Source organism: Mustela putorius, unplaced genomic scaffold (genome assembly GCF_011764305.1).
Source record: "Mustela putorius furo isolate JIRA1106 unplaced genomic scaffold, ASM1176430v1.1 tig00003836_pilon_pilon_pilon, whole genome shotgun sequence".
Classification (NCBI taxonomy): Eukaryota; Metazoa; Chordata; class Mammalia; order Carnivora; family Mustelidae; genus Mustela; species Mustela putorius.
Genome location: NW_025421989.1, coordinates 1,970,408 through 1,992,267, shown reverse-complemented (window position 1 = coordinate 1,992,267; position 21,860 = coordinate 1,970,408). Strand labels below are relative to the sequence as shown.

At 46.0% G+C, this 21,860-nt stretch overlaps 1 protein-coding gene across 1 annotated transcript in view; it reads left to right on the top strand.

Moving 5' to 3' along the window:
- The window catches only part of PRKX (protein kinase X-linked), a 77,367-nt gene extending 55,852 nt beyond the window's left edge, over positions 1–21,515 (top strand). Inside the window, exons 4-9 of the mRNA XM_004768294.3 lie at positions 725–844; positions 6,879–6,974; positions 10,075–10,132; positions 12,391–12,468; positions 14,255–14,403; positions 16,965–21,515. Of these exons, the coding sequence (XP_004768351.1) occupies positions 725–844; positions 6,879–6,974; positions 10,075–10,132; positions 12,391–12,468; positions 14,255–14,380 (478 nt within the window). The 3' untranslated portion in view covers positions 14,381–14,403; positions 16,965–21,515. The remainder of the gene's footprint in view (positions 1–724; positions 845–6,878; positions 6,975–10,074; positions 10,133–12,390; positions 12,469–14,254; positions 14,404–16,964) is intronic.
- Positions 21,516–21,860: the final 345 nt, after the last annotated feature.

The following is a 21,860-nucleotide window of genomic DNA, read 5'->3' as shown; positions in this document are numbered from 1 at the left end:
CCAACACACCTGACCAGGAGAAGCTGCACTGTCTGGGCTGGGTCCAGTTTTGGTGGTGGTGGGAGGGGTCAGCATCCCTTTTTTTCTAGCCCACAGTCCCCGAGGTGAGGCTAGAAGCTAAATTTTTGGCAAGTATCTGCCCTTCTGCAGAGACAGTCCTTTCAAAAAGCCCCCTATCCTGTTTAAATCCTAAATATACCAGTGTTCCTTAACCTAAGGATTTCTAGAAGCCACTGGTGAGGTGAAAATGACCTTGAACCCACAGAAATGTTGAAAACACTTCATAGGTTTTTGGGAGCAGGTGGAAAGGGCCATTAGCGATGGGTTTGCCTTTCCTCTGGAGGTGAGCACTAGCTCGTTGATGGAGCAGACGTGTAGGTTCATGACGGTGTAGTGAGTGAATTCTTGACTTTTTCCCCATATCATTTCATGGGAAAACAGGTACCGTGGCATTTCTGTGTTTGAGTAAACCACGGTAAGTGTCAGCCACCACATGAGGTTGGGACACCAAGGATGTTCCTTCGGTTATGTGTGGGTTAATGAGTGTTTGTAAGGGAACAAGTCCTCTTAGACAATGGTGGCATCTCTGGCCAGCACGGTGTGTCCACGGGGTGGGCATAGGGCATCGTGTAATCACCAATGTCATTGTCACATTCAGTCCTTCTGAGATACACGCAGTCACCCGGCACTCCTAAGTCTCCATTATGCCGTTCTCTGTCCTCAGGACGTGGACCCTTTGTGGAACGCCCGAGTATCTGGCTCCTGAAGTCATCCAGAGCAAAGGCCACGGGAGAGCCGTGGACTGGTGGGCACTCGGCATCCTGATCTTTGAGATGCACTCCGGGTGAGTAGGAGGGTCAGCATGTCCTCTCTAGTGCTTTCCTCCCCTGCTGCTGGACATCTAGTGCTTTTGGTGGCAGATACTCGTGGTGTCTTCCCGTGCTGGCTTCCCCGTGCCAGCACAGCAGTGGGGGACACACGGGAAGCCCCAGCATTTGGAACCTTTCTCCTGTCTAAATGTCCCTGCCTCCCATGACTATAATATTAAGTCTTCTGCATGGGCTCTTTTGGAGCAAGGCAGAGAGCTCAGGTAATGACTGTACGTGTTGATAAAGATACATAAATTACATATGGTTTAGGACGTTATGAATGAGTCACATGCCGGAAAGGAGAGCGTGTGCCCGTACTTGAGTCTAGCAAGGTTCTGCTTTCCCCACATCTGGACAGCAGAGGTGTTGAATGGGCATCACGGTATCACCATGATTGAGGAGTCCAGCTTGGCTGAGGCACGAGGCAGGTGTGATGTTCCTCTACCAGAAATGTAAAGCATGCATCCCCTGCTTAGAGATCCTAGAAGTGGGGATTCCTCCGGGTTCCAAGGAGGAAGGGCTCTTCTCTGATGATGCAGCTCACAGCCAGCTGGTCTACGAGGTGCCAAGACAGTGGTTGGGGGCCCTTGGACGTACGGCCCCTCTGCCTCCTTCCGCCCTCCCTGCCCTGTCCTTTGTCCTCCTTCTTCAGGCCAGTTTCCTGCTGGGGTGCTTAGCACGTGCTCAGAGTTTACCCCCAGTTGAACCCGAAGCCCATCTGACTTCCACGTCTGATTCCCTGCAGGGCAAGACCAGAGCTTTTTGCCTGGAAACCTTCCCTTTCAGTTGGAAAGAATGATAGAAAGAGGTGTATTTCTGCACTGAGGGTATGGCCAGAGTGGAGTCTTGTGAAAACCTGTATTTCTCTATTATCTGTTTATCAACTATCTACTCATCTATCTATCTGTTATCATCTATGTGTCTGTCATCTCTTGTCACCCCTCTGTATCACATCTATCTGTCCATTTGTCTGTCTCTCCATTTGTCCATCTACCAATCTGTCCGTCCATCCATCACTTGTCTATTCTGTCTGCCTGTCTAGCCATCCATCCGTCTGTCCATCTGCTCTCTGTCATCCATCCATCCATCTATCATCTCTGCCTATTCATCCATCCATTCATCCATCCACCATCTCTGTCTATCCATCCATCCATCTGTCCTTCTGCTCTCTGTCATCCATCCATCCATCATCTCTGCCCATCCATCCATCCATCCATCCATCTATCCAACCATCCATCCAACCATTCATCCATCCATCCATCCAACCATCCATCCATCCATCCATCATCTCTGTCTGTCCATCCATCCATCTGTCCATGTGCTCTCTGTCATCCATCCATCCATCATCTGTCCATCCATCATCCATCCATCATCTCTGTCTGTCCATCCATCATCCATCCATCCATCCATCCATCCATCCATCCATCCTTCTGCCTGTCCATCCATCCATACTCCCTGTCTATCTGTACATCCATCCATCCATCCTCCCTGTCTATCCATCTGTCCATCCATCCATCCATCCATCGGTCTGTCTGTGTGTCTATGTGTCTGTCATCTGTTTATCTGTCTGTCCTTCCTATCCATCAATCTATCCATCCATCCATCATCTGTTCTGTTCACCCAGATGTGTCCAGCAAATCACACAGAACTGAATTTCTTGACAGACACCCCCAGCCCGTGAAGTCCCAAGCTGAGCAGAAGGTTAGCATGAATCACACACGGAGCCCATCCATCCAGACCATAACAACGGTTGGGAATGTGGATGTGCCCGTCTTCGTCAGATTCCCCCTCAGACGCTCTGCAACCCATCTCCCTTCCTTCATATTACTGACCACTAGAGGTCAGCATTGTTTAATGATAAATGAACCCCCGGTGGCCAGAGCTTCATAGATGAAATTCTTGAGCTCTGTTTTTTTCCATAGTCCAACCGTACATTCAAGTAGGATGTCTTCTACATAGAGAATATACTACTGTGAGCTATTATTAGTAAACACAGTTTGTTTACTAATTGTTTGGAAAACAATATTGATGGAATATAAGGAAAGTATTGGAATTAAAATAGAATTAAAATTGAATAAAATTAGAATATAATATTGGGATGTATTAGAGTAAATATATTAGGATTATTATGTAAAAATACTTATTGGAATGATTAGAATATTATACTATAGTTCATTCAAATATTAGAATATGCTCTATTAGGATAGTAGAAGTAGAATGTTCCTAATATTCTCATCGTGTATTTGTAATATAATACGCTACAATATAAGGTATAGAACAGAAAGTAGTGAAGTAAGATCTAATACATTATGAGGCTCTGACTAGAATAATTGATGATGAATCGTTAAAACCCCACATCCCAGCCAAAACGCTGAATGTATTAACATTTACCCATTCCTCGTTGGAAGGGGTCAAGGCTTTCCGGAGGGATTTCTTGCGGGACACAAGTCCGTGCACATACCACAAGATGCGCCAGTCCCTCGTGGTTCCCTCTGCAGTTCTGTCAGACTCAACCTTCCACCTTCCCCTGGACCACCTCTGAATTTTCCTCACTGTCCCCTCCAGCTGCTTCCACTCCTGCCCATGTTTCCCTGGTGGCAGGTGGAAGTATCCCGCGTGCGCACGCACACACACACACACACACACACACACACACAATCAGGCCACGGTTGCTGGAGGTGCATGAAGAAAATGCATCCACATTCAGAGCTGCATTCTGGGAGGGAGGGAAAAGCCCTCCCAGAGCTCATGAACGAGACCCGTGGAACCCCAGGGTTCCGTGGGACCCCACATGGAGAATCATGGCCGCCATACTTAAGACAAGGTGTCCCTGGGACTCATTCCTACCCTACACTCTGCCGTCCATCCTTGCACAGCCTGGCTCTTTGTGCTTGTCCCTTTTGGTGAACGACACAGGCTCTATGTTTTCTAGGCACGTACCACAGCAGGGGGTCTTTGAGGAAGACGTCAAAAACAGTGAACCAGTAGCATGTCCCCATTCTGTGTTCTGTCCAGAAACTCTTCCTTCTTTTGTCTTGAGTCCGTGTCCAAATTGCCCGCCTTGACCACCGCTAGGGCGCCTCTTTCTGGACAATCCATTCTCCTGGAAGGTGTGGGTGGGTCAAGCAGTTATGTCCAAGTCATCATGAGGATGGAAGCAGCAGCCAAGTTGGCGTGATGCTGGGAGAGGAAACTCTTGACCTTCCTACGTGCCCACGGGCAAGTCATCCTTTGGCACGCCGCTGGCTCCATTGATCTCTTTAGCTCACTTACGTAACGAGCGCTCGGTGCTTGTTGGAGAACTGGAAGGATTCTGTTGGATAAAAGACAGATTTGAAGATTTCTTAGGGTACTTTCCACATGCCTGGGGCACGGCTCATTCTCAGATCCCTGTTCTCTCTGCTTCTTCCTTCGGGCAAGATCTGGTCCTGCTCATTTATTACCATTTTTTCCCGCTCGTTAAACCACGGCTAACATACCTTCCCCATGATACAGACCCGTAATGCCTGCTTCCTGAGAACACTTTGTTTAAGGATTGTCCAATAAAGGCTGTTAGGTATGTAGGACACGTTTTCTCCTGGTGTTTAACGGGCCGTTTGTCAATGTGTGCCTTAGCCCTGATGAAATCCTGAGACAGGGCTGCCACCCAAGAAAGCAGTCCGACCCCTCTAACCATTGTTAGAGCATCTGGCCGACCAGAAACAGCCGACTCGGGAGCTATGAACTGGAAGGCGTAGTCAGCGGGTGCATATAGACCTTTCCTCCGAGCCTGGCCTGGGCAGTGTCTCAGGATGGAGAAGCTCGTAACACTAGAAGCCAACAGTGGCCAAAGTAGTTGGAGTAACGGAACCCAAATAACCAGCGGCTCAGAGATTCTGCTGTGGCCTTCCCAGCACGGGGCCTCTGCTCTCTCCAGAGCGTCTCCATGAATAGCTAAAATGTCACAAAGAAAAAAAGCTTTTCCACGCCTTTGTCATGCATGGCTACACGTTCACGTTGACCCAGTGTCTTCCATTATTCTTATTCAGCTCCCTCTTCTTCCTCAGCTTTCCCCTTAATGTCCTTTTGTGGAACTTTATATTCTACAGTATTCCAGTTTTTCACTTCTCTGTAACGTAAATGCAGAGTTAATGGGTCTCTTCTGTATATCGGTCCTGGGCAGGACAAATGGCTAAACACATGGTGGCTTACAACGGAAATCCACCCTCTCCCACCTCTGAAGATCGGAAGTCTGAGATCCAGGTGAGGCAGGGCTGCTGAGATCCAGGCGGGCCAGAGTCATGCTCCATCCCCAGCCTCCAAGGAGGGTCCTTCTTGCCTCTTCCAGCTTCTGGGGCCCCAGGAATCCCTGGGCTGATGGCCACGTCCCTCGTTGTCTCTGCCTCTGTCCCCACGTGGCTTCTCCTCTCTGAATCTCTCTCCTTCTGTTGCTTGTAAAGACCGTATCATTGGATTTAGGGTCCACCATAAACCAAAATGGCACCCGCAGTCCCATTTCCAAACAGGTGCCCAGTCTTTCTTCATCCAGAAGTGATGCCTGCGTAAAGAGAACAAAGAAATGGGTGTCGCTGAAAACTTAGAAGCCAAGAGATCCAGGAAGTATCCGTAGGAGTGTCCTGGGGCAGCTGCAACAAATGACCAGAGACGAGGTGTCTTAAAACCATAGGAATTCATCCTCCTCCAGCTCTGGAGACCAGAACTCTGAGATCCCGGCAGGGCAGGACCCCTGAGATCCAGGTGGGGTAGGACCTCTGAGATCCAGGTGGGGTCGGACCTCTGAGATCCAGGTAGGACACGGCTGTGCTCCCTCCAGAGGCTCCAAGAAGGGTCCTCCTGCTCCTTCCAGCTTCTGGAAGAAGTCCAAGAGTCGCTGAATTTATGCCCATGTCCCTCCCTTCTCTGCCTCCGTCCTCATGTGGCTTCTCCTATGTTTGTCTTTCCTCTTCTGTCTCTCACAGGGACACCTGTAAACTGAGCCACCCCTTGAAAACGCCATTTTTTAAAAAAGATTTTATTTATTTATTTGACAGACAGAGATCACAAGTAGGCAGAGAGGCAGGCAGAGAGAGAGGAGGAAGCAGGCTCTCCGTTGAGCAGAGAGCCCGATGCGGGGCTTGATCCCAGGACCCTGACTTCACGACCTGCGCCGAAGCCAGAGGCTTTAATCCACTGAGCCCCCGAGGCACCCCTGAAAATGCCATTTTATAAGCTATGGCCAGTGGTTCTTTCAGGGAATTAGATGTTCTCCTTCTAAAGGATGCAGTTACCAGTGGATAAGAGTTAAGGGTCTTTGCCTTCCGCATTCTGAGCAGATACCAGAAGTACAGCTTGTGCCTTGGGCATATGGGTGGGTATCTGGCCCATGTTTATTAACTTCTGTGTTTTCTTTGATTTTTCTAGCTCTTTGCCCTTTTCAGTATGTTCTTGTGTTACTTATTTCAGATTTTTTCCCTCCTGTTTCAAGGTATTAGAGAAGACATGTCTGTGAGTTTCTTTGCTAGGACGACAGTCTTTCCTTCTGATAACTATGCCATAGATGGTAAGACTTAAGTGAGTGAGCAGGCCCTCGTTGCCAATAAAACTTTATTTATAAAAACAGACTGCCGGCTGTGATGCGCTACATCTTTGTGGCCCAGAGTACACGTTAGGAACCAGCCTTGCTCTCGTCCAGCTCCGTACGTGTGACCTACGGGAATTCATCTAATATGGAGGTTCAGATGCTGGCTGCTTACAGACGTATGGTCTACCTGGACCAAAGGGAAAAGAATAGGACACAGTGTTACACGTCCTCCTCCATTTGCCCTGCTCACATTTATTGAGCACCTACTGCGTGCCACATAGTACCCTATGTTTGAAGAGTGCAAAGAACTTCCCTCCTGCTCTGATGGGGGGTGACCTCGTGAACGTCCTGACTGCGTCGAGCTTCTAGAAACACCGTTCGCTACAAAGCACAGATTTTTTTTTGTGTGCCTGCTCTCCGCTAAAAATAGCTGTTTATTTTTCTTACAGGTTCCCTCCGTTTTTCGATGACAACCCGTTTGGCATTTATCAAAAAATCCTTGCAGGCAAAATAGATTTCCCCAGACATTTGGATTTCAGTGTAAAGTAAGTAAACCGTTCCCCTCCTCGTCGGGGCGGGGCGGGGAGGGGTGTTTATTTTTAAAGTCACAGACAAGAAATCACAGAGCAGGCATCCGCTGAGCAGGACGACATACTGTGTTCTTACCAGGCTGTGCTCCGTGTCCTCTGGACAGTCCGCTTTTCCACCAGACAGGAAAAGGTGGTCGTCATTCTGCTGTCATGATACTTAACCTTTTCATGACTCTTGGTCAGATTTTATGGGCCTTGAGAGAAATGACATTTACAATTAGCCAATACAGGCATTTGTGAATCACCGCGAGTAGGAGAACCATTGGGGTATTGGACCAAAAGCCCTTCACCTCCTCTAGCTGGTTTTGCCGTTGGCAGGACTATTGATGGCTTGAGCAGACTGTCTCTTTTTCCTCCTGCTTAAATTACTTTCATTCTGAAATTCCTTTTTCATGCTGATATTAAGGCTGATGAACCTCTTCTAGGAGGACTTCTCTACAGCTTCAGTGTTGGTGACTTTGGGTGTGCAGGTCATTCAATTTCTGGTGACGGCGGGGAGAAAACTGAAGTTTTTAAAAATCTCAGACCACTTGTGGCATTCCAGTTACCTTCGTCCATCTGGTCACCTAGGAGACATTTTTGTATCGTGACTTGTAGTTCTTTCTCTGCATTTCCCAAGTGAACCAAGCCTGGCTGATCACAAGGTAGTTAAGTGAGTTTAGTCAAGAACTAAACTTTTCTCTCTTTCTGCTATTTTTTTTAAGTAGCCCATGGGCAGGGAGTACAGAGAAAACTGATTTCATGACACTGGGACAGCTGCCAGTTGCTTTTCTCACTGTTGAAGATCATCTTACTCTCCCACAGAGGCTCTCCTTCCAAGTAGAAGACAGTGTTTCCCCGGGCTGGTTGGGCCTCAGAGGTGGTGGTGTGTTTGACACACCAGGCAAGTTTTAGAAGATAAGCAAGAAAACTAGATTCCGTGAAAAATAGTCATCTAGAAGGCGGGCACTCTGTCCTCTGAATGGTAAGACAGTGAGGCACGAAGGGAGATTGAGCCGTCAGAACTTTCTTTTCTCTAGAAAGAAATGGAAAATACTACATAGAGCTTCTCCCCCCGGGTCCAACTCCCATTAGACTTGAGTGACATTATGTCACATGGTTATGCCAACATTTGCCAGTGGTTGCCTTTGATTGAAATCTACTCACGCCCATTGGCCGATCAGCTGGTTGGTGGTGACCGTAGACCATTGACATTCCTAAGGGGTGTGGGTATCCATTGTCTTGTGTGGATGCACACTGGCAGAGTCCATGCTGAGGTATACAGCTGTGGCTTTGCTGTTGCTCCCCATCAATAGAGTGTGGACTGTCTCTTGCATTCTCCAAGTCAGCCCTTGTGGAACCCTCTGACGGTCTTAGGCTGGGCAAAACCTTGGGGGATATATTCCCTTCCTCTTGCAAGCAATGACGTAAACTCTTCCAAAAGCTGGCTGGTTCTTGGTTTCCCCAGAGAACGGACAACGCATAAAATCATAGGTCATTTCTTCCTTCATTGGTGGGAAGGGCTCAGGTTGGTCATGAACATTTTACGTTTATACTGTCCCATGGAAAAAAAGGGACTACAACAAATATTAAGTTTAATCTACATTTGGTGTCTTAACTCCCTATGCCTCTTTTCCTTGTAGTCTATTCTGAGAGAGACCCATCAGGGTCTGCCCTGCTGTCCTTTGCTCTAGAATGCTCCTCGTTGAGCAGGCTCCTCTTCTCTCTTGCCTGGGACCCCTGTGTCCCCAGCATGGGCGCTCAGCCAGAGCAGGAACCTGGGATCCTTTGGTGCAGTTGCTGATTGCAGATGGTGGTTGAGAAGAACTTCACTTCTTCCCATTATTATCTAGATCTTCCCAAGTTGGATGAGAAGCAGGACCCTAATGAGTCTTGCGTATCCAAACCACTGCCATTGGGTGCCATGACGGTCGGATTTTTACTTTCAAGTTCTCAAGGCCTTCTGTTGTTGTTGGTTCATACAACCTCGGCATTTGACTGTGTTACCTTCCTGCCTGGGCACATGTGTCTTTGGATTGTCACTAGGATTCCTTGTAGGATCTTAGGCAGCTGAAAGGACATCGGAGCTCTGGGGCGTGTTGCCAACGTGGCAGTCCAAACACCTTCCCAGTGTTTCTTCCTGTCTCAGAGTGGTCAGAGAGAAGCCAGGCAGGATAGAATCAAGGGTTTGCCACAGAGCCTGTCCCAGGATTGCAGGCAGCTCCAGAGTTCCTACACGGCTTTGCCGTATTGGACAGCCCCTTTATATCCGTACCCCTTGCTTTTGGGACTGTGCTGTTCTGTAAGTCTTCAATTTTATATTTTATTTTTAATTTTTTTTTTTTAATTGGTGTTCTAAATAAGGCATTCAGGGATTTTGGTACCCTGGACCTTCCCATATATTGCCACAGGCCTTGGGATTCCAGAGTCTGTGGCGTGAGTCTGGGGGTGTGCTCCTTAACCCAGGGCACAAGGTTCCTTTCAGTTTTGCCAAGTTGTGTCATGGGTTTTTTGAAGCTGGACCGTAGGTCTTTTGATTTGTCTGGGGTATTTCAATTTATATTTGAAGTCTCTAGATATTACTGTCCATAACGTATTCTATGTGTTATGTGCAGAGACACACACAAGCACAAATTTTATTTCCTTACCTTGCATTTCTAGAGCTAGCCTGTCTTCGGAATGTCTTGACATAAACTATCAGATCGTAATGGCCCTGTATTCTGAAGTGGGTGGGGAAGCAGCGTTTAAGAAACTCCCAGAAGTCTGTGTGTTATGGGAGAGCAGGTAACATACAACCAGAATCCCATAAATAAGTAGCTCTTTAGGGCAAACCGTGGCCATTCATTTTGGTAAAAGCCGGTGTCTTCTCTTGGGCAAGGACAGACTCAACAGGTACATTTTAAGTGAAACTCACATCGGTGAAGAAACAAATTGTGAGAAAATGTGGAGGCAAAATGGAAATGGATCCTCCCTCCACGGCATGATGATGTGGGCGGATTTTATCGCCCTTGACCGGCCGTGTTTGCTTGGGTCCGTATCAAGATGCATCTTCTTTTTGTCTCCTTCCCGCATGTAGAGACCTCATTAGGAAATTGCTGGTCGTTGACAGAACCCGACGCCTCGGAAACATGAAGGTCAGTGTTTGTTTTCCTACGTCTTACGCACGAGACACTCCCATCACGTGGCACCATACATACGTTTCTATTTATAGAGACAGTGATCGTGTTTAATTGTTGGCTGAAGTTCAGATCTGGGTGTCTGGGCATGCGAAATCCACCTGGGTCTATACTGCATCTCTTCTTCCCTCCAGACGCGTAAATGACTCAACCGTCATCTCCAAGATGTCCGTATTTTCCTTAGTTATTTCGACGTTTCAAATAACGTAATGGACCTAGAACTCACGTACCATACATGCCTCCCCATTCTGAGTGTGCAGTGCAGCACCGTCTACTATGTTTGCAGAGTTGGGGAACCATCCCCAAAGTCAGTGTCCAAGAACGTTTCCTCCTTCTCGGAAAGAAACCCCATACCCTGTGCTGTTGTTACTCAATCCTTTCATCCATCCTGCCATTTCAATTTCCCTGTTCTGGGCTCTCCTGTAAATGAATCACAGCATAAGTGATGTATTGTGTCGGGCTCCTCCCATGTTTTCAGGGAGATGCTAGCAGGTGTCAGTGCTTTGTTCCTAAGGACAAATCACACTCCATTCATGGATGGACCCCGCTGTGTGTACTCATCCCTCCACTGAGGGACAGTTGGGTTGTTTTCTGCCTTTTAGCTCTTCTGAATAGTGCCATAACCGTGGACATGCATGTCTGTGTGGGAATTAATCATTTGAGAAAGTGTACCTCCTGTGTGGTTTTCACAAACTTTTCATGTGGAGGGGAATATATTTAAGAGATGATTGTGTAAATGGTATAATATCTTATATGCTCATTTTGGTTCTGTTGTGGCACCACTGAGTCTAAGAGAATCTGGGAACATCTTCTCAGCTATTTCTGGTTCTGGATATCCATGGAGGAACTTAATCATGGGTCCATACCTTGGTCTTGTCTGCCGTAGTCTTGGGAGACACAGTAGACCTGTGCGTGAGGCTTGATTCACACCAAGCTCTCAGGACCATCTGTTGATGTGGGTATATTTGTGTCCAGTGGCTGCTGTAACAAAGGAGCAGAGTCTGAGATCCAGGCAGGGCCGGACCACTGAGATCCAGGCGGGGCAGGACCACTGAGATCCAGGTGGGGAAGGGAGCTCCCTCCAGAGGCTCCGAGGGGAGGGTCCTCCCTGCTTCTTCCAGATTCTGGGGTTCCAAGCATCCCTGGGCTTGTGGCCACATCCCTCCCATCTGTGTCTTTGTCTTCATGTGGCTTCTCCTCTGTGTCTGTGTCTCGCCTACTCTGTCTCTTGCAAAGACACCTGCCATTGGATTTAGGGCCACCCTGATTCGGGATGAGCTCTTCTCAGATCCTTCACTTAATCAGATGTGCCAAGACTCTATGTCCAAATAAGTTATTCTGCATAGGTACCAGGTGACATTTCACAAACTTTATGTTATGTTCAGATCTACTGGCTTCTTCCTATGTCACAGAATTCATGTGTTTCTGTCTTAACAATTCCCGACATTTAGTGAATTAAAAAAGTTGCTCCAAGGGCCATAAAAAGGAATGAGATGGGTAGGGTCAAAGGCTGAACACCTGGGAGGGATTAGGGTTAGGGATAGGGTAGGCGATGAGGTTGGGGTTAGGGTTAGGGTTAGGTTTAGGTTAGGGTTAGGATTTTCAAAGACCATGATGCCATTGACATCTGCAAGTTGGCCATTGGTGTTAGCCTTGAGAGTGAAGCAGACAGATCATAAGAAACCATTACTATTACACAAACATGGATAGTGTAATTGGAAAGTCCCGCTGCGTAGCTGTTAAGATATCTGACGTGGACATGACGGGTTTGAGCCCTAGTCATGTGACTTACTAGCATTGCAGTATTGAGCCAATGACACCATTTAGTCTGTATGATCACACCATCTAGGTCTGTATGATGAAGATGCTAAATTCTGAAGAAAACCATTGGGATAAAAACAGGCGGCAGACTCAGAAATGTCCTTCTGTCTGTCTTGTATCTCAGGAGTCTGAGCCAAAGTCCTACTTCTGTGTGTAGTCCAGACTGGTCCTGACAGGATTTCTTTCTACTCTGAATGAAAGTGAACAGAACACAACACCTTTATGTATATATTTTCCCTCCTAGGTCACAGTCCAGGGACAATGACTCAAAACATAGCACACTTTTTACATTTAATTTTACTTTTTAATTCTCTACTAAGTAGAGATTCTCTGGACTGTTTTCTTCCCTGTCCTGTCAAAATTCTGTCTACTGACGGTGCCTGTTTCTTTTGAAGAATGGAGCGGATGACGTAAAGCGACACCGGTGGTTTCGAACGGTGGATTGGGAGGCGGTCCCACAAAGGAAACTGAAGGTACAACATATGTATGAGGGTGACTGTTGGCTCGGAATTGTTACCTGTCCTCAGCAAGGGGCAGAGTCTGATTATGACTTGTTTACTTATAGCTGATACATTATTTATTTGTATACTACAGCTGATCAGCTCAAATCATTAATAAGCCAAGATCCCTTTTCAGTGAAAATCTTACTGCTACAGAGACACGTAGAGGTAACGGGTTAAGACCCCACATTTTACAATTGGGTTTTTTGAGACCTGGCTTTGTCCCTCACTTGAACTATGACTAGGATGAGTCCTATCCCACCAATTTCTAATTGGGAATGATAAATGTTGTAACACAGATCACATGTTTGTCCAACATTTATGGATATTATACAGTGACGGTGGTAGTATTTTCTAGGTCACCTTTCTTTGAACTGAATATATACATGTGCATACACACATAGCACACACGCACACACATTTTTTTTTAAATTATTTATTTTAGAGGAAGAAAGAGAGCATACACATGTGAGGGGGGACAGAGGGGGAGGGAAAATCTTAGCCTGACTCCTAGAGCTGCTGGGGGACTTGAGCTCACTGCCTTGAGATCGTGTCCTGAGCCAAAATCTACAGCTGGACACTTGACCGAGAATCGAAATGTATTTTTTTCTTTTCTTTTTTTTTTAATTTTAAAAAATATTTTAAGGATTTTATTTATCTATTGACAGAGACATAGTGAGAGAGGGACTACAAGCAGGGGGAGTGGGAGAGGGAAAAGCAGGCTCCCAGCTGAGCAGGGAGCCCGATGTGGGGCTTGACCCCAGGATCCCAGGATCATGACCCGAGCCAAAGGCAGTTGCTTAACAGTGGAGCCACCCAGATGCCCCTGAAATGTATTTTTGACAGGAATATTCAATATTGACATTCTCAACCTTGGACTTTTAGAGTCAATGGAAGGACTTTAAAAATGCTGATGCCTGGCCCCCAACCCAGAATGTAGGGTTCAGCCCAGACCACCAGTGTCTCCATGAACTGTTTTTAAGTGTTTTAATGTATTCAGTGACTAATTTGTTAAAATTAAGTAAACAACATATTTTCATCATTCAAAAACCAAATCAGTATTAGAAGATGTGCATTACTGAGTGTTATTCTCTTGCTCTATTTCCTCCCAAAGCCCATTATTTTTATAAATAAAGTTTTATTATTAGCACACAGCCACCTGCATTCATTTACATGTCGTCTGTGGCTGATTTTCCCCCACCAGGGCAGAGCTGAGCATTAAGCAAAGAGATTCCTCTGCCTGCGAGACCAAAAATATTTACTGACTGGCTCTCTACGGGAACCTTTGGTTGACCTTTTCAGTGCCAGTGACCTCATTTTCTTGATGCTGGATTGAGGCTTGGCATTGGTGATACTATCAGTGGAGCCTGCTCTTGTTGACTTCTTTCTGGGATTTTCCAAATTCTGGCCACTGGACCAGCTACTTCAGTATCACTCAGACCTGGGCAGGCCTGGGGATCTGCGTGAACAAGGAATCTGGGTGGTTCTCCAGTCTCAAATTTAAGAAGCAAGGGCTGGCTACCATCTTTTCTCCCTTTGTTCCTCATAATGCACCATTGGTGGACACCTTACTCACAGTATTTCTGGTTCAGAACTTTCCATGTTCATAAATAATGCAAGGCCAACTTTGGTTTTTCTGGGTTTTCCCAAGTCATGTCTGTTGATATGTTAAGTTGTAGACAAAAAGGGATGCACGTCCCATCCAGGTGCCTAATGTTTCCTCTTGACTTTGCCTCTGTGTTTCCCCCTGGTCACTTAGCCTCCCATTGTGCCGAAGCTATGCGGTGAGGGTGATACCTCGAACTTTGAAGCGTACCCCGAGAATGACTGGAACACGGCCCCTCCAGTGTCGCCAAAAGATTTGGAAGTCTTCAAGAATTTCTGAGGATGGGAATCCTCATCTGGAAGGTGTATCTTTAGATATACTAATTATGCATCAGTGAAGATGGTGTGTCCCCCTATCAAGGGGATGTTGGCGTTGGCCAAGCAGGGCTTCCCTTGTCCCCGGGGACTTGAGCAGTGAGGCAGAGCTAGATGGAGTCCTTCTAGCATCAGCTTAGTCAATGCCCAGGGTTTGTTACACAAGACATGCGGTGGTGTGGCCCAGAGACAGCGTTGCCTTCCAATGTCCCACTCCCCAGACACTCCTGTTGGGGCAGAATCCATATCCAGCTAAGACCCCTGTGAAATCTGTGTGTACCTGCACATCCCAAGGCACAGCCCCTTTGGTAAAAAAAAAAAAAAAAAAAAAAAAATTAAATCTCTGAGTCCTTGTGTTCTAGAAACCCTGAGTTCCAGACCAGCTTCCTCCCAGATACCAACTAAATATTTTCGGAAGGGTTTTTTTTAGACCCCCTTTCTCTAAAAACTGTTGACGGCAGTGAACACCTCGATGGAATTGGCTAAACTCCATTTGACCATTAAAAGAATGGATTTTTGAGTCATTTCTTGGAACCTTTAAGGTCTGTGACTCTGTGTGGAAGTGATGGCTTTGAAGGATCTTTTGAACATGGGTAGTGAAGACCTTTCAGTTACTCCCAGATCTGTGAGGAGCTTGGTGATGTATAGCACTTGGTTTTTTCTTCTCATGACATGCAGGCAAGAAAAATGGCAGGAAGAGAAGCAAGATACAACCAATGAGAGGTCTCCTCCTTGACTTTCCTTGGTTCTTTTTTGGGGCTCTGTTTATCCCCCCAACAGTACTTATGCAGAATGGGAGAAATAACTGGTCAATACAACATCCAAGTTGACACTGTTCTAGAACCCTTGCAAGGAGGGACACGTTGTGTACCAGAGACCTCTACTCTCTGCTGGTCTTGCCACGCAGATCCTGAGGAGAAACCTGCCTCAATGTTAAAATGTGAAACAAAAATTCAGTGAGAGAGAAGACAGGTGTCCCTGTGGATGAGAAGGGAACATGTCTGCTTGATGGGTTTTAGTGTTTTCAGCACGTCGTGACCATTCTCCTGAGGTTCTCTTAAAAAAGATTCTCTTTAGCTTTAACAGCTTCTGCAAAGCTCGTGAAGGCCAGTTAATGAGTTTTAAAGGTAGGAGGTGTTTCTAAATTGGGGTTTTGCTTTCTCTTCTGTTCATTTGCTTCAATTTTGAACGATTTGCCTGTAATATTTTGTGAATGATTTTTATCCAGTCGTCCTTAAATGGAAGGCGTGATCCATCTTCCATCTTGATGGAAGACGTGCTTTGTTTTCTAGTGCACGACACTTAGTTGATAAGCCAGAGGACTGCAGCCTAAATTTACTTAAGGAGACACAAATCTGACATCTGATGGGGTCTATCGTGTACTTGGGGGAGTTTTCTATTCATGGTTGGCAGTTGTTAACCCCAGCAGCCCCAGATAGGTTTTTAACAGATTCTGGAGACAGGAATAACTTTCTCAAGGCAGGGCATATCCTGGGGAATATACGCGTAAATGGCATTTTTTTGTGTGCCTGGAGTCATCCTTGATGGACTTCGGCCAGTGGTGGGGACGCTGTTTGATGACCTTCTCGATGAATCTAGGGAAATCAAGAAATCATGTCATGATCACATGACTTTGTGTTTATTCCACAACCTTGGATTTTGGTCTCTTGCTGGAGCAGCTAGACATCTTAACATTTGACTCTCTTTCCCCGATTTTGCACAAAGGATGGGGCAGAGATCCGGCGTTTTCAGTGCCGAGTAAACAGGCGTGACCATCCGTGAGGGAAGGTTATTTCTTCGTGAAGCAAAATGGTCTCCCATTGATGATGCCCAAGCTCAGCTTAATGCCCACTCTCCAGAGCCACTTAACAGCTGTATGACTAACCCACTCACCTTTGGAAAGTAAAGTCTCCCATCTCTTTAGCTCATGGAGGGGACAGTTAGGACGCCTGGCAGGGAGAGACCTTCCATTTGGGTTTTTATTTGACTTTAGCGTTTGACTTGAGATATTTTCTCTCTAGCTGGAAAGTTCTGCTGTGAACACATTGAGACAAGACCTGGTTTTGCTTGTGGAATCACTGTCCTCTCTTTGCGTAGATGAACATGGATAATTCTATGTGTGAAGCCATCATATCCTATTTGAGATTCACCGTTAAAATACTGCTTAGCCTTTTTTTTTTTTTTTAAAGACTTATATACTTAGAGATAGCATTGGCAGGAGGGGCAGAGGGAGGAGAATCAAGCAGACTCCACGCTGAGCAGAGCCAAACATGGGGCTCAATCTCACGACCCTGAGAGCAGGACCTGAGCTGAAACCAAGACTCAGATGCTTAACTGACTAAGCCACCCGGGCATCCCACAGCTTACTGATTTTATTAATAAACATTCATAGAATTCATGCTTGTGGATCTTTGCAAGAAGAATTGCAAAGGAATGTTTGTTCTTGTGTATTATGGAGTTATTTTTGAGTTGTTAGTACGATGATTATAAAACTTACCCAGTTATTCTGAAAACGAACAAAGCCCTTTTTTAATTTGTGTCTCAACTAGGATGATTTGAACTTGCTGGGAACAAAGAGCTGCACATCCGCTGTGAAGAAGGGTCGCGTCCATGGGATAAGGACATTTCCGTATTCTAGAAGTCCAGATGTACATAAAGAGACTGCATATCCGTACAAAGTCACGGATCTGGCATTATTTAAGCAACTGGAAATTAAGCATCATTAAGCAACTGGAAATCTACTGCACAGTAGGACCTTTCGGAAAATTGTTTGGTTGTAGATTTTTATCTTATCTCTCCGTGTGATGACCCTACTGTGATGTCTTGGTTTTCCTCGTAGACTTAACTTTATGAGTTTGAACTGAACGTGTTTGGTTATAACCACAGATGGCGCGTGCGTGTGTGTGTGTGTGCTGCATGCGTGTGTGCGTGTGTAAAAAGACCGTGGGACTGGTGCACAGGAATTGCACCGTGATGTTCATCTTCATACTTGGGCAGAGACTGTGGTTTTGTAGCTTGTGAGGAAACCTGTTGTGGTGGTCCATGTCCCGTATCTTTCGTGCTTCCTGTCTGGTGACTTTAGGTCTTGAAACCAGAAGGGAAGACAAGGATGCGTCCATTTGAGTTTGAGTCTGAGAATACCAGTGGCCATGAACGTTGTTCAAGGCATGGAATGCCGTCCAGAAATTTCCTGCATCACATCCGGAAATTCCGTAGTCCATTGTGGTGGTGATGGGGGAAGTGGCAGGTGTCTACCTGATAATATCCCATTTGAGCTCTATGTCCAGCCAGATGCAGAGCTAACAAGTGACTTTCCACATTGGCTCAGTTGCACAGGTGACTTTCATGCAAGCGTGTTTTTATTTTAACTTCCATTGTGGGAAGTGTAAGATGCAAATGAGCTATAGGGTGTCCGTGTTCAATGTAGTAGAAATTAATCCCTCTTGGTTCTTCTGTTTGGGTGTGTCCAGCACACTCTTGTCTCGTAGGCAGGACGGGCTTGTACAGACTTATTAGTGGGTGAGATTTTGTCTTTTCCTGTTTGGACCTGATTGTGAAAGTACCATGAAGAGAGCACCCTGCCCATGCTTTCCCCTTGGGATTGACGTTAATGCAGGGTGGGTGCAGAATGGGCTCCAGTGGGAGTATGGCTAGGTGTGGGTCTTTCCAGAAAACGAGGCATGCAAAGAGGCCCTGGGCGTCTGTACTCTCTGTGATGCATTGCCTTGTCTCTCTGCTGGCCGTGACTCAGCTGGACAAACAGAGTTGCTCACATCTGCATTGTGTCTGCTCATAGGGCTCAACCATGACCTTCTGCAGGGATGTCTGTGCACTTAACTAGTAGGTGCCAGAGCCTTTGTGACCACAGAGGGACATCCACATAGAACTCCCAAGACCCAAAAAATTCCACCTCCTTGGGTACTGGCTGTGGGAGCAGCACCTGCCCTGGGCGATGTGTTCCTGTAATGGGTGCGGGGAAGAGGCAAATATGGGCACCCTCTCAAGGCTTCTCCAGCTCATGTGTTCTCCAGTCTCCTTGTGGATTCTTGGCTGTCGTAGACATTATTATTCTCCAGTGCTGTGCCTGGAAAGACCTTTTCTGTCCGTGTAACCATTTGTACCTCTCCTCTGTGATCACATATGTAGACGTGGAGAGCCGCCGTGTGGGAAAGTCATACATTTCGTTGAGCAGCAGAATGTCAAAGGCTACATAGTCGCCTACCAGATTTGGCCAGATCCCACTCACAAGTCAGAAGGCTGGGGTTCTGTGTGCTGCAAGGTGGATTGAAGAACATGTGCACCCACCCGAGCTTTAAAAGACCCTGAAATCAAAGCCACGCCATATTTCCCCCTTTCTCATACATCACCTGCTCTTCAAATACAAATCCAATGAGTAAGGTCAGGGTGACTCCAAGATTTAGTAAAATAAATGGTTTGCAATGAGTAACTCAAAGGAAAATTATTTTTAAAGGGCGAGCTGTAAGGCTATCCCAACAGAAACAGTGTTTTCAGTCTGGACTGAGCAAACCCCGTGCTGGTTTGCATTAAGTAGGGAGCCAGAATGGGCATCGCTTTCAGCACAAAGTGTCTCATCATGGGCTGTTACAAGTCTGACGCTGACAATTAACTGCCTCCTCATCGACTGTTACAAGCCTAAATCGGCAAAGGGATGGTGCACCCACGTGGGGAAAGCAAATATCTCACGTCCCCTGACTTATAAAAATAAATTATTATTTTGGAGCCCTGTGCTTAAAAAAATAAAAATAAATGAAACACCTTTCTTGAACGTGATAAAGCATTGTATTAGACACTTTGACCCTTATGCATGTTTTCAGGTTTAGTTCTCACTGTCCCGGAATTAATATAGGATGTGAAAATAGCCTGAAGAAAGCATGAAATGAGATGCCTTAATATTGGACAGATATGCACACACATACACACACATGCACACACGCCAACATTGGAATGCACGGATCACATGGTTCTTTAAAAACATGGTCATCGGCCGTGAGCCATGCAAAACAAATTAAAAACTAAAAGGAATTCCAAGAATACCAGATGGTGTTAAACTCAGTCTTGCCATTTCAATATTCAAGGTGGCACACGCCATGTGTTAACGGCCCGTGGCTGGACTGTTAAATTAAGCAGGGTGACGTAATGCAAAGACTGATTTAATCAAAATGAGTCCCAAACACATGGGACACTCATGGTATATCCTTGAAAAGTAGTCTGCTCGGCGGGGGCTCTCTGAAAATTTCAGGTATCTGATCGGATATCTGCGTGCAAAAGTCACAAGAAGAAATGTCATGGAACTACTCGCAAAATCTGCATCAGAAAAAAAAAAAAAAAGATAAACTCCTTTTCGTTCTATGCAATTTTATGAGTTGGCAATATTTTCTTAAATACAGATACCATAAAAAAAATAAATAATTCCTCAGGAAACGCGTGTTTTGCAAAGAAATGTGTTGGGGCGGTTGCTGTTTTTCTAAGGGGATTATCACCAGCCTGCTTGAACACACAACTGTAAAGCTCAGAAGGAAATTGAGTCACAGCTGGCCATCCAACAGATCCTACGTTGGGGCCAGCCAACTTTTCATTTCTTGCAGAACACATGCGAGAACCTTGCTTGGCGTAAACGTATCTGCTGTGGCGATGGGCACTTTGTGATTTCTGCTGTTGACATGATGGTGGGTCAAAAGAAAGCCCGGCAAGAAGACTCATGTGCCGAGCTCATGTCCTTGTGATGGCTTCACACTCCTCGTCCCATTCCTGCCCACCCACCTGTCCGTCTGGTACAGGGCACTGTTTCATTCTGTGCTCTCTGCCTAAGAACTCCCTTGGTACCAACGACAGAAACACCAGTACCACTAGACAGTCCTGTGACGTGCGATGCGTTTGCCATTTCTTTGTATGACTTCAGCTGCCTCTAGATTTTGGACCATTTTAACTGTGAAAATAGGGCTCTGTGCCATCAACTAAAAAGACCCCAGTGCCCTCCAGTCTCCAAGCACCGAGAGCTACCCAACCCCGGGGAGGGCTTCAGGCTGCATCAAATCCCAAGACCACATCAAAATTCTCATTCTAGCCACTTGGTTATTGTAGTGCAGGAAAAAAAAAAACTTGGTTGGATTTTTCCCCCAAGCAATAGATTTTATACCCCAAAATGAATACATTCACAGAAGCCCCTGAGGGCTCCGTGGTGGAGACTGAGAAGATGATGCCGAAGTTGCTCTTTTTCTGGAGGCCCATCCACCGAGACTATGGGTTTTTATCTGCGTTGGGCAAGTCCTGTGTACCTATACTGTGTGTCCCTATGTCTTATGGAGGTGAGAAGGCCTTCTCTTCACTTCACTTCCAGTGGACGAAGTCCACTTACCAAAAACAAGAAGATAAGCACATGAACTGTTGTGTTAATCATGTATTTGGGTAGTTTGGGGTATGTGCGTGCGCGTGTGTGTATGTCTTGGTGGCGAAGGATGTGGGAGACGTGTTTTCTCCAAGTATCATGTTTCCCTATCAAGTTGACTTTGCAGACCCCGTGGGCTTAACGGTCCTTCGTAGTAACAGGGAAACGCTCGGTCATGCTTTCCTATAAATTATTGTGTTGTGATGCATTCTGTTGTGCTTTCCTTGGCTTTTCCGTGGTGGACAACTGTCTTAATTTAAAAGTCATTATGTGTTTGTTAGCAGATGGGATTTCAAGCCTTTTGACACTCAGGGCATCTTGTCCTCTGAGATGGGTCTTCAGCTCTGCAGAACGGTCATAGCTTCCTTCTTCCTTGCGCCGTGCTATGGGCAGCCTGGCCGGGGGGCCCCGGGTTGGCCGTGGGATGCCGCAGACACGAGACGGAGTGCCTTTGCGGGTGCGGTGAGCCCCGGCGAGCCAGCACTGGGATCCCTGTGGGGTCATCCCAGCTTCTCATGTGGGAAAAAAAAAAAAAAAAAAAAAAAAAAAAAGTCTGTTGCTAATTCTTTCAATTCTTGCACAATGAAAATCACTGTGATTTGTATATATACCCTAGGAAAATTTTACTGCTGCCTAATTTATGTAATAATACTATTCATTCCAGGTTTGTTTAATAAAACTTTGTATCTTTTAAGACGCCTGATTATGGTCTGCTCCTTTGGTTATGGGACAAGTTTGTCTGTGTTCAATGAGTTCAAGGAGTCAGCATTGTCTCTTGTTAATTTTTAATTTTTTTATTGAGGTATCATTGACCTATGGTATGAGTTTCGGGTGAACCACATAATGATTTTGTCTCTATAAATTGCAGAATGGTCAACACCACCAGTGTAGTTAATATCCATCACCACACATGGTTGTGAACTTATTTTTCTTGTGACAAGAACTTTTAAATTCTTTCTTCTGGGCAAGTTTCAAGTATATGATACAGTATTACTGTATTTCTTTCTGCAAAGGGCAGGATGGTAGATATTTCAATATT